The sequence below is a fragment of the Lagenorhynchus albirostris genome, chromosome 18 (assembly GCF_949774975.1).
Source record: "Lagenorhynchus albirostris chromosome 18, mLagAlb1.1, whole genome shotgun sequence".
NCBI classification, from domain to species: Eukaryota; Metazoa; Chordata; class Mammalia; order Artiodactyla; family Delphinidae; genus Lagenorhynchus; species Lagenorhynchus albirostris.
Window position 1 is genome coordinate 21,169,097 of NC_083112.1, and position 12,597 is coordinate 21,181,693.

The following is a 12,597-nucleotide window of genomic DNA, read 5'->3' on the forward strand; positions in this document are numbered from 1 at the left end:
AGAATCTGCCTGACAATGCAAGGGACACGGGTTCGATCCCTGGTCCCGGAAGATCCCACATGCCGCGGAGCAACTAAGCCCGTGCGCCACAACTACTGAACTTGCTCTCTAGAGCCCGTGAGCCACAACTACTGAGTCTGCGTGCCACAACTACTGAAGCCCGCGTGCCTAGAGCCCGTGCTCCGCAACAAGAGAAGCCACCACCATGAGAAGCCCACGCACCGCTATGAAGAGTAGCCCCCACTCGCCACAACTAGAAAAAGCCCGCACGCAGCACTGAAGACCCAACACAGCCAAAAATAAATTAATTAAGTAAATAAATTAAAAATGGATTTCTATTAAAAAAACAAACAAACAAAAAGAACAAAAACAAAATGCAATCTAGGGAAGAATTCACAATTACCCAATATGCACCAAGGTCTATACCTTTGTCAGGAACTCCTCCAGCTGCTCTACGAACAGCTTGGTCTGTTGCTGAATAAACTGCTCACAGGCCGATTTCAGATGACGGTCTACATCTTTTTTAGAGTCAAGATAATGTTCTCTTATCTCAGGAGTACCCTTAAAGAGAAGATGACAGTTTCCTCCTGTTTTTATGTGCCTAGAAATTACCAGACATGTAAAGAATATCGTTTATCTCCCACCACCAAGAAAACAGACTCCTTCTCACCTCCAACAAGAACTCTATCAAGGCATTGTTGCTGTTCAGCCTAAAAAATCTTGGAACAGTCATAGGATTCAGGATTTTAAATGCTGCATCTGTGAAACAAAATTACTCATCCAGTGAACATGTACAGTTTCAACAAGAAGCCAAGTTCCTATTTCAGTGTGTAAACATACACTAGTTCTCTATTACCACAGAGCAAGAGGGGTTTCATTTCCACCAAGTCACCTCCACGAGTGGATAAGGTTAGTGCCAACAACGGCTACAGCACTCACACACAATTATCTTCTAGAACTCAGAATTGCAAAATGACTATTAATCACAATTATTCATTTATAGAAAAAAAGAAAAAGGATAAATGGTAATCAATACCTTAAAATTTCACTGCTTTACTTTTATGATGCTAAATAGGTTTTTTAAGAAAAATTCATATACTTACCCAGCTTCCTTTGTTTAAGATCTGGCTGGCACAGAAATTTATTCATTTGAAGCAGAGAATAAACTAATGTGTCAGCCAGAAGAAAAACACCAAAAGGACATATTTACCCCTTAACCTCCAGACTACTTAGAGTCTATGCAAAGTACAAATAGGTCTCATTGATGTTCAAATGCAATAAGGTATAACGTTAGTCATGAGAGGTTAGAGGCTTAAAAGTAAAGATAGCAAGTATTATTAAGTGATAGTCAGAAAAGATCATTTCTTTGCTTTGCCTTGGCAGGCTGGAGAAAGCAAAGCATGAAATGCTTCCAACCCTGGTTTTACAAGAACACACCAGACTGTACTCCCTGCCTTGATCCTGATCTTACTGGGAAAACAAAACACAAACAACACACCTCTCTATCAGATTCAGAGTAAAGCTTTAGTAAATGACTCTTTGTTTCTGCTGCCTTTTCTGTAAGTAACCTGAACAACTGTAGGCGATCATATGGCAGGATTACATAACCCTCATAAGGTTTTAGGGAAAACATACTTTATACCAAAATTTGCCAAAATTTTAGAGTATTTCATTTTCTCACACCTCAGTGGATCTGTAGTAGAACGAAGCAGCAACGAATTATGAATTAGAAAAAATACGAAAGAAAATAGATCAGCCCTGCTTCGTCCCATTACTTAAATAAAGTAAGGACTATCAGCGCCTGGCATTCCTCAAGGTTAAGGCACTATTTCCACACCTCACACTGAAAGGAAAGCAGGAAATCAACCAGAATGGCTGCGTGATGGCAGCCTCCGATGAGAATAAACTAAAAAAATTACGCATTCTGTAAGGGCAAAAGCCAGAAAATCTGGCTGCTGTTTAAAAACAAAGTTACAAAGTATATGAATAACATACAGGCTTACTATCTAAATACTAGCAGAGGGCTTCCCTGGTGGCGCAGTGGTTGGGAATCCGCCTGCCAACGCAGGGGACACGGGCTCGAGCCCTGGTCCAGGAAGATCCCACATGCCGCGGAGCAACTAAGGCCGTGCGCCACAACTACTGAGTCTGTGCTCTAGAGCCTGCCAGCCACACCTACTGAAGCCCACGTGCCTAGAGCCCATGCTCTGCAACGAGAGAAGCCACCGCAGTGAGAAGGCCGCGCACCACAACAAAGAGTAGCCCCCGCTCGCCACAACTGGAGGAAGCCCGTGCGCAGCAACGAAGACCCAATGCAGCCAAAAATAAATAAATAAATAAATGTCACCAGAACCAAAAGGTATTCCCTGTGGTGAAAAGGAGAGTGCATTAGGAAGAGAAAAAGAATAAGCTGTTTTAATATGACTCATGATGAGACGACTTGGCTCTCAGGTGAGTTAAATCAAGTCCGCTATTTTATAAACACAGTCATTAGGAAAGTAAGAACCTGCTCCTCTTGGAAATCCTATTATGTGGAGTTCCTCTAAACCACAGAATACAGAAAGTAATTTGAATGGCTATGAATTTTCTCAATTCCCCCAATACATAAGCGAGAAATTCATTCATTCCATAAACAGACGGCTTAAGGTGTTAGAGCTTAATTCTCTTGGAAATGGTTAAGAAAAGATAAAGTTTAGATAAATTTGTAAGTAATTAAAGGAGATGGATATTTATGGTATAACCTTAACTGTTTAAGATCAACATCTTAGAAAATAACTACTTTGATCTTTTAGAAATCATCACTTGTTAATTCAGTCAGAAACAAACCATCAGGATGGATGAATCACCTTTCCCAAGATGATTCCATGTCTGTTACCAACTCAAAGGCCCTATCTACATGATTACTTAACAACCAGCTGATTTAATAATAATACAACTTGAGTTTATTTAAGCACCTTAAGCTTACAAAAGCACTTTAATATGTATTTTCATTTATTTTCACTCTTAATGATATTGATACTCTGATGAAAGCATCTCGACAAGCGGATTCTGCTTGTTTTACACAGGGTAGGGAAGCTAAAACACACATTGAAGATCACAAGAGCCAGGAAATGATGGGCCAGGCACAGAACCTGACTCAGACTCTTAGATAAGTACTCTTCCTATTTTACCCAGCTGGCTGTCTCAGTTTCTATGAACTAACAAACCCAACGCAATGTTTAAAATCACTCCAATTAGCTGACACTCTTAGGTAGTTAGTATAGTGATTTTTCACTTTTTAACTGGTTATGGTAATATGTGGCAGAGTCTAAGAGAGGTAATCCTCTTTTGCAAGCTGAGATGCCCAGGTATAGTTCTCTCCATAAAGAAGATCCAGCGAGTTAGATGTAGCTAGGATGCTGACAGGCAACACGCCTAGCAAGCAGAGCATGCATGCAAATTGCAGATGAACATACGACAAACCTATAACCTGTGCGGACACATCAGGTCCAGCACACCCAACTGTGCCAGCCAGGACAACGGAGTACCTCTAGTTTTCTTGAGGTCCAGGGAAATTTCCTTAATGGTGAATTCAGTGTGAAATGGAGCGATCTGTTCACGGAGAATCAAAAGGTGCTTTATTAAGAAAAGCTGTCCATCAATCTGAGTCTAAATTGAAAGACAGAAAAATGGATATTATCACAGATGAAATAAAAACAGGCGCACATAAAACACATGTTATTAATCAACCTTCATCTATCTAGGTCTATGGCCCTTAGCCTAACTATATGGTACCAATACTCCTTTGTTGTGCAATGAACTCTTCCCATATTTCCATGTTAGAATTATCTGGAAAAATCTTGCTTCAAACTCTTACTAACTCTATCACCTGTTCTATTTAGTAAACCCAAGGAAGTAAATCAGACAAAAAGGTTGTAAAGCAACGCATTTAGAAAGAGAAGGCAAATCTACTCTAACCTGGTGCAGAAATAGAAGAAACCACGTGGTCCAGTATCAGCACAGAGCAGGAATTAAAAGCTCCAAGTACGAGCACGACTCTGATCTCCCAGGGCTTCCTAGTTTCTCTCAGGAACCTGGCTTTCACTGTTTGGTCAGAGTGGTTTCAATACACAGAGTATCAGAAATACTCATATTTATATAGAAGTACAAAAGGAGCCTCCAAATGCAAAATGATTTGGGGTTACCATTTTGGATTATCCGGCCAGCAACAGAGCACTGACTACCTATACCCCGGAGAGGCCCTGCATTTCCTTCTACCCTCTCAGGACTCATCCACAAGAGTCTTGTGAATCAAGCTTAGTTCTCAAGCTCCGACCCAGTCCCAAAATAGTGAATCATCATGGCCCTCATTTCAGAAAAGAGTCTGTATATTAAGAAGAGCTAGGCTATGTTTGCTCCTTCTTGCTGCTACTCAAGACGCAATCTTACTTTGAAAATATTTTTAATGAAATTATACTGCATTGGGAAAAGAATAAAGTTGTCCTTCAGTAAGCAATACAGGCATACCTCAGAGACATTACGGGTTTGCTTCCAGACCACTGCAATAAAGTAATTATCACAACAAAGCTAGTCACATGAATTTTTTTGGTTTCCCAGTGCATATGAAAGTTACATTTAGGGCTTCCCTGGTGGCGCAGTGGTTAAGAATCCACCTGCCAATGTAGGGGACACGGGTTCAAGCCCTGGCCCGGGAAGATCCCACATGCCGCAGAGCAACTAAGCCCGTGCGCCACAACTACTGAGCCGGCGCTCTAGAGCCCGTGAGCCACAACTCCTGAGCCCGTGCACCTACAGCCCGTGCTCTGCAACAAGAGAAGCCACTGCAACGAGAAGCCCATGCACCACAACTAACAGTAGCCCCTGCTCACCACAACCAGAGAAAGCCCACGTGCAGCAACGAACACCCAATGCAGCCAAAAATAAATAAATTTATTTTTTTTAAAAAAGTTACATTTACACCATACTGTAGTCTACTATGTGTGCAATAGCATTGTCTAAAAAAACAATGTACATAACTTAATTTTAAAATACTTTATTGCTGAAAATGCTAGCCATCTTTAGCGATAAAGTATTTTTAAATAACTATCGTCTGAGCCTTCAACAAGTCGTAACCTTTTTGCAATCGTAACATCAAAGATCACAGATCACCATAATATAATAATGAAATCTGAAATATTGAGAGACTTAACTAAATGTGATACAGACACACTAAATAAGCATATGCTGTTGGAAAAATGGTGCCAATAGACTTGTGCAATGCAGGGTTGCCACAAACCTTCAATTTGTAAAGAACAAAAACAAAACCCCGCAGTATCTGTGAAGTGCAATGAAGCGAAGCACAATGAGATGAGGTGTGCCTGTATAAACTTTAAAGAGGTTATTAAAGTGACTCTTCTACGTTCTCTCTCCCTGCCTCCCTCCCTCCTAAATAAACACAGAATCAACATATAAGTACGATTTATTTGATGGAAACTCACTTTGTACTCTGGGACACAGAACATTAGGTAAGTAGGAAATGCTACACATTTTGAATGCTTGCTCTATTTTCAAAAGAACTAACAGCTCCAATGGAGAAAATGGTATAATATAGATTGAATTTACTGAAGCTGTTGTGATCCAGCTTTGTGTTAGTTTACTGATATACTAGGTACTCGATTTAAGTATGTAAGAAGAATTTCTTGCCCTAAGAAATTCTCTAAGACATTAAGCCATTTTCATTGATCACTTTTTTAAAAGTTGAAAGGCAAAAAGCATAAACTCAGTCATGAAAATAAATTAGCTAATTCTTACCAAATTGAGGGCCTCCTCATACATACTTAAGCACCTTATAATATGAAGGAAACTGAGTTAATAAAAGAGAATAGCCTTACAGGCAATGAGGGCAAAAGACTGAATAATCAGAAGGCTTTTCACTCCCCCCTTTAAAAAGAGGACAGTGGTACCAGAGGACATAAGTATATGAACTTTTTTTTTCAATTAGGTCATTTTTTTCCTCTGATAATCTAAGAAATACATACTCACTGTAAAAAATGTGGAAAGTAAAGGAAGTGTAAGGAAAAGAAAGAAAAAATCATCTATAGTCACCCAAAAGCTTTCACCGTTACTTTTTTTTAACACATGTCATTACATAAAGTCATAGCGTATATCTGATTTGTATCCTGTGCTTTTTTTTTGCCTTAACATATTTAAGTTAAATTTTATTATTTCATTTTTTTAAATTTAATGTCTGTGTAATATTCCACTATATGGAATATACCACAATTTACTTAACCATTTTTCCTAATATTAGACAAGCGTTTCCTAATTCTACCTACCATACCATAAAAAAATGTGAGAGCTCAGACTTGGAAATACTTTTTAAACTTCAACCTGCCTGTCTATAACTTAACTTTCCATTCTCTTCTAGTCCCCCTGTCAAAATTTCATTTCAACTCTCGATTTCATGAATGGGAGCATATGGTGGTCACAAAGATAGAGCTTTTCTATGGTCCCAAATTCTTTTGTGAGGAGATTTCTGTTTTTTGGTTTTAATTTATCTAAAGTCTTGAAGTTAGAAACCAAGTTTATAAACCTGGAAGTCCAGAAAGGTTCACAGGTTTGAAAACTCCCAGCAGCTATGAAATTCTGGCTGGACACACCCCAGACAGCTTCCTCCCTGTAGGTGGCAACAGGTATTCTAAGTGGAGAGCAAGGTAGAGCAGCACTCCGAACCATACCTTCTGAAAAAAGTCTCAGGGGCCGTGGGAGAAGCACACGTCAACAGCCTTCAGCCCCAGACCCCTTCTTCTCGATTAAAAACTCTAAGCTACAACATCATGGCAACTACTTCTAGTCACATAACCCACGGGCCACAACTGCCTGTCTTCCAAACTGACTGGCTGATTCCCTCCAAGTGAGGCCATTAAACTATTTAAAATGTCATTGCAGGGATGATTATAAATTGCTACATTTCCTTGAAAACACTGTTTTGGTATTTCGAGGAAACAGCAGTCCAGTGCCTCCCAGTTGCTAAGGCTAGAACAGGAAACCTCCGTCCTATAGAATCTATAACCTAAGTGTCACTTCCGGCACTTTAGCAAAGCTGGCACTCTCATACAGAGCAGTCTTTACTGAGCACTAAAGTGAAGTACTAGCTTCTCTCAAAGGGCCTCAAAATTAAATCATATTAAACAAATCCTACTGCCAAAATGGCTTTCAATTTCTGTGCCTGTAAATTAATGCTGCATCCCACAATATTACTATAGGCGATAAGATTTCATCTGACACTCTATCAAACCTTCTTTTTGCTGATAGACTCTGATGCTCCAAGTAACGACTGAACGCAGGCCGCCAAGGCTTCTTGTGATAATCCTTGGAATACTGCCCTCTGGTGAAATAAAAGAGAAACATCACCTTGCAGCACTTCAAAAACAGAAAAAAGGAAAATCATAGGCTCTGAGTACAGCCTGCTTGCCCTCATCTGACGGATTAATTTATTACTACCAGTATTCCTCCTGGAGTTTCCTATTCCCATGCAACCTTTCTAGACCAGCACATAGTTTCCTAATTTGCATCTCCCAAAACACTCATGTGACCCTTCCACAATATTTCCTGAGCACCTATTTCATGCAGCTCTGTGCTAGATGCTGGAAGTACAGTGGTAGGTTCACAAGGCAGATGTGATTCTGACCTCATGGAGCCCTCACTCCAGCATGATCTCATGTTACAGGCTGTTTTTTAGATACATAAAACCAACTTTATAACAAGGCCTCGGTAGGAATTCCCTGGCAGTCCAGTGGTTAGGACTCTGAGCTTCCACTCCCTGGTCAGGGAACTAAGATCCCGCATGCCACGTAGCACGGCCAAAAAAAAAAAAAAAAAGCCTCAGTAAATCCACTTCTAAAAATGTACCCCAAGTAAAATCAGTACTGTATTCTAAGATTCATGCACATGGCTCTTCATCACAATATTATTTAAAACAGCAAAAAAATCTGGAAATAACTTAAATGTTCAATGATAGGAGGCTGACAAATAAAATACTAGTAAATCTAAATTACAGAACACTGTGCATGAAATCAAAGAATGCTAAATAGGAGGTGGTGCAATTCTTATAAAACATAAGTAAAAACAAAATCAGGTTACAAAATAGAATGTGAAGCATGATTAATTTAATTCTGCCATTTCTATATCTTCCTAGAGGTGTGGGATGTTGGTCTCAGAAGGGACTCCTGTCAGTTCCCTTGGAACTGATGGATGGGTAGGAGCAAAATTTTTATTATTAGGCCCTGTTCTGGGCTCTGGGCTCATACCTGATGCTTTATTCTCTTTTTGTACCGCTTCCCTAACTTCTGTTTCTCATGAGGCTACTGTATAGTAAGAAGAGATGAGGGCTGCCTCTTGCTAGGAAGACCAAATATGCGCAGCTCAGATTAAGGCCCTCTCTCCTGCTCAGCCTCGATGGGGTTTTCATTGGATTTGTCTCTCCTCACCTTTGACTGGTAAGACAGAGAGGGAGAAGATTTGGATGTAAGCTAGGTGGAAATGTAATGGGCAGGCCTAGGGCAGAAAATAAAAACAGGCAGAGTAACGTCCTTGGGCCTACCTCCTGTTGGGCTAAAGTTCCTGTTAAGCACCTAAGAGACTTCACCGGGGTCTGTGATGACAATGGGTTCTATGTGGAATGTGGCTCTGCATTATTTCCCTTGGGATCCTGGCTCCACTGTAGGAAGTTTCTGAATCCCAACCTAACACCATCATTCAATACACCTCCTGGGGCGACCTGGGGAAGAAAAATTGCCAATGTCCAAACCCCGCTCTGGAAGAGATCTCAGCAGCTGGGCAGAAGGCTGAGACATCTAATTCTGCAGAGGTGATCTGGCCTCACCCCTAAAAGTCCCAGAACTGAGCAAAAGGCACTTTCTGGTTGAATTTCAAAATCTCCAAGCACAAACTCCAGTAATGATGCAGTTTAAAATAGACACCAAGTCGTGAGCACGCTAATGAACGAATGAGTCAACTGTGCAACTTTGCTCAGGCCCGAGGACTCTGAGGTACAGCGCATCTCAGAGTGGGAGGAGATATACATGTACCCTTCTGAACCATATTCTTAAGAAACAGTGGCATCTGGACAATTCATTACATGACCATTATATTTAATCACTTCTCTCTATATGCTGTTTCAGTTGTAACAATCAAATTAATTTTTTAAAAGTGAATTAGGGAATTCCCTGGCAGTCCAGTGGTTAGGACTCCGTGCTCTCACTGCTGTGGCCCGTGTTCAACCCCTGGTCAGGGAACTAGGATCCCACAAGCCATGTGGCATGGCCAAAAAAACAAAACAAAACAAACAAACATATAAAAGTGAATTAAAATCACTGATTTTTATAAACTATTTTGGGTTTAACACTGACAATAAATAAATGTAGACGAATCTGATCATTCAGGGATTGATACTCATATCATTAAACTGGAATGCTTAAAATAAATGTTACCTAAAATAAATGCACAGTATAAGTATAAGGGTACTGCTAATTTTAGCAAATAATTAAAATTAGTCCAGGGTTAGAAACATGTAGTCCGACAACTACTTGTTAAGGAAGCTGATTTAAATTGAGTGCAAAACTAAAGTAGTTGCATTTAGTACTAAATGTATATTATACCTATGTGACACTGGACATAACCTTTCTGCATCTCTTTTTCTTCATCTATAAACTAAGACAGATGAATTAATCAGTAGTTTTAAATGTTATTTGTAGCCATAGACGCCTATAAGAAACGATAAAAGCCATAGGTCTTTTCCTCAGAAAGACACAAATACAAACATACAGACAAAATTTTACACACACTTCAAGGTGTTCACTGACTACCCAAAGCCCATTAGAGCAGCAGTCCCCAACCTTTTTGGCACCAGGGACCGGTTTCGTGGAAGACACTTTTTCCACGGATGGGATCGGGGGTTGGTGGCTCAGGCAGTAATGGGAGCGATGGAGAGCGGCAGATGAAGCTTCACTTGCTGGCCCGCTCAACCTCCTGCTGTGCGGCCCCGTTTCTAACAGGCCACGGACAGGTACCAGTCCCGGTCCATGGCCCGGGGGCTGGGGACCCCTGCATCAGAGGATTCTGAGGGTATACAGAATGCTCAGGTTAAGAATCTCTAAATTAGGGGGCTTCCCTGGTGGCGCAGTGGTTGAGAGTCCGCCTGCCGATGCAGGGGACACGGGTTCGTGCCCCGGTCCAGGAAGATCCCACATGCCGCAGAGCGGCTGGGCCCGTGAGCCATGGCTGCTGAGCCTGCACGTCCGGAGCCTGTGCTCCACAACAGGAGTGGCCACAACAGTGAGAGGCCCGTGTACCGCAAAGAAAAAAAAGAATCTCTAAATTAGATTGATCTTAAAGTTATCTCTGTATCTAAAAATCTTATTATTCTCATCTAATACCAAACAAAATATATTATATCAAGATCTTAAAATTTAAATTAAACAAATATTTTAAGTGAAAGAGCACGCGATTTACAGTAAAGATATAAGAATTTACACACGTACATCTATACATCTGTACAATTTGGAGAGACAGACGAGAGTTCGTCGAACTGTAGGATACCACATTCCATGAAGATCTGCTGGAGAAATTGTGGTCTGTGCTCTAGGACTGAGAGATTCGGTTGAACCTAAAATCCCAAATGGAGAAGAAGACATTTCACACACGGAGGTCTGTCTTATTTGCATAGCAATTATAAACTGTTAGTTCTCACTAGCTATCAATGGCTGGAGGTATCAATTTTCTCTAGCCTCGCCTTTAATCGAGAATGCCAAAGGGAACCTAAATCAGTGACAGGTGAGATTTAACACACTGAGAACGCACGTGACTACACACATATGTACACTCCAGCCTCACGCACTCAGCCCAAGTTGCTCTCTCCGAACTGTGATCGATAATCTTCATGGACTACATGAGCAGTATACACATACTGCAGAATACCATGCAGCCAATAAAAAGGAGACAGGTCTAGATGCCGTCACGTGGAAGCAAGCGGGAGGTGGGGGAGTGACAAGAAAACAAAGCACGTTAAGCAGGAAGATTAATCGAAGCCGGTCTGCCTGACAGCCTGCCTTCCATGTGCTCAACTCCATCACTTATAGGCCTACTTAGTGTATGTAATTCCCAAGTGACCAGAGCTGAGTGCCCATTCCCCCACCCACCCCACCCAAAAGGTAGCCCCAGCAAGCATGAGGAGGAGCATGGGGGGGGGTGCCTGAGCAGAGACACGTCTATAACGGACGCACCATCACTCTGGTGGAGGGACCAGAGTTCACATGAGCCAGGAAAGTGCAGCTGGGACCATACTTTGGGACAAGAGGGGATACTGAAATATGGACTGGGTATTAGAGCACATCAGGAAACATTACTAAATTTTTTTAGTGCAATGATGGTTTATGGTTCTGTGAAAGATGCCCTTTTTTTTTTTGGAGAGGTGCTGAAATACTCAAAGGTAAAGTGGCAATGATGACAATAACTTACTTTAAAATGATTAGCAAAAATATATACATAATTGATAAAATGTTAAGTATTGAATCTGGGTGGTGGGCACAGGGCTTCATTGCATCATTCTGTTTATTTGAAATTTTTTTAATAGTAAAAGAAGAAAAGTAAAGCCAAGCAAAACAGAATTCCTTTTTTAAAAAAAGAGCTAGAGGGAATTCCCCTGGCAGTCTGGTGATTAGGACTCTGTGCTTCCACTGCAGGGGGCCCAGGTTTGATCCCTGGTGGGGGGAACCAAGACCCCACAAGCCATGCGGCGTGGCCAAAATTTTTAAAAATTTAAAAAGAGCTAGATCTGCATATGCTCAGAAGGAGAACTGGTGCTCGCAGAGTGGACTTATGCGGGAAAGGGCAGAGGGCAATGCTGAGGGCTGGTGCTTTCACTTCATGGTTCTGTAAGCTTCGTTGTTTTTCAAAAGCATGTAATACTTGTAGAATTTTAAAAAGCTCTTCCATAAGGCCTTACTTTAAACTAAGATACCTACGTTATAAAAAAATTTCTTAAGGAAAAAGAATAAACTGGACAAATTATATCACGGAATACTCAGGAGGTTAAGTATCCTTAGTTGTGCTAAGAATGACGATATCTGCGGGATTCCTCCTTCAAAATAAAGAGCCAAAAGGGTACTCCCAAATTGAAGTTTAGTGCAATAAATGTATTTATGTAGTTCAAAGTCAGAAGTCAACCTACTTGTTCATTTTTTCACTCTCCTGAGAAGAAGCGTTAATAGCTAAAATAGCTGACTGGGGAGAGTTTACTTACACAGCAAGTCGCCAGGCAAGGTGCCTACTGGCTGCCTCTTCTGAAGAGCTGAGCAAACCCGGTAGCAGGGCTTCTGCATCGGCTCCCGCCGTGGGCCCCCACCACCCTCCCTCTGCAAGCCTGCCGCTGCCCTCACTTCTCCATGCAGAGAACAAGGCCCATGCGTTCTGAAGACACTCATCGTCGGCCTCCTCACACCGTGGGCCCTCCACCAACTTGACCTGACACTACTCCCATGACATGAACATCACATCACTTGAAGGCCTCACTTCAGAGCAATCTCATTTTCTCACTTCTGACATACCCTGGAAGCAGGA

At 41.3% G+C, this 12,597-nt stretch overlaps 1 protein-coding gene across 1 annotated transcript in view; it reads right to left on the minus strand.

Moving 5' to 3' along the window:
• Positions 1–12,597, minus strand: part of COG3 (component of oligomeric golgi complex 3) — a 57,225-nt gene that overhangs the window by 17,529 nt on the left and 27,099 nt on the right. The window contains exons 15-19 of the mRNA XM_060129436.1: positions 10,521–10,645; positions 7,277–7,366; positions 3,528–3,648; positions 671–759; positions 427–561 (exon numbers count right to left, since the gene is read on the minus strand). Of these exons, the coding sequence (XP_059985419.1) occupies positions 427–561; positions 671–759; positions 3,528–3,648; positions 7,277–7,366; positions 10,521–10,645 (560 nt within the window). The remainder of the gene's footprint in view (positions 1–426; positions 562–670; positions 760–3,527; positions 3,649–7,276; positions 7,367–10,520; positions 10,646–12,597) is intronic.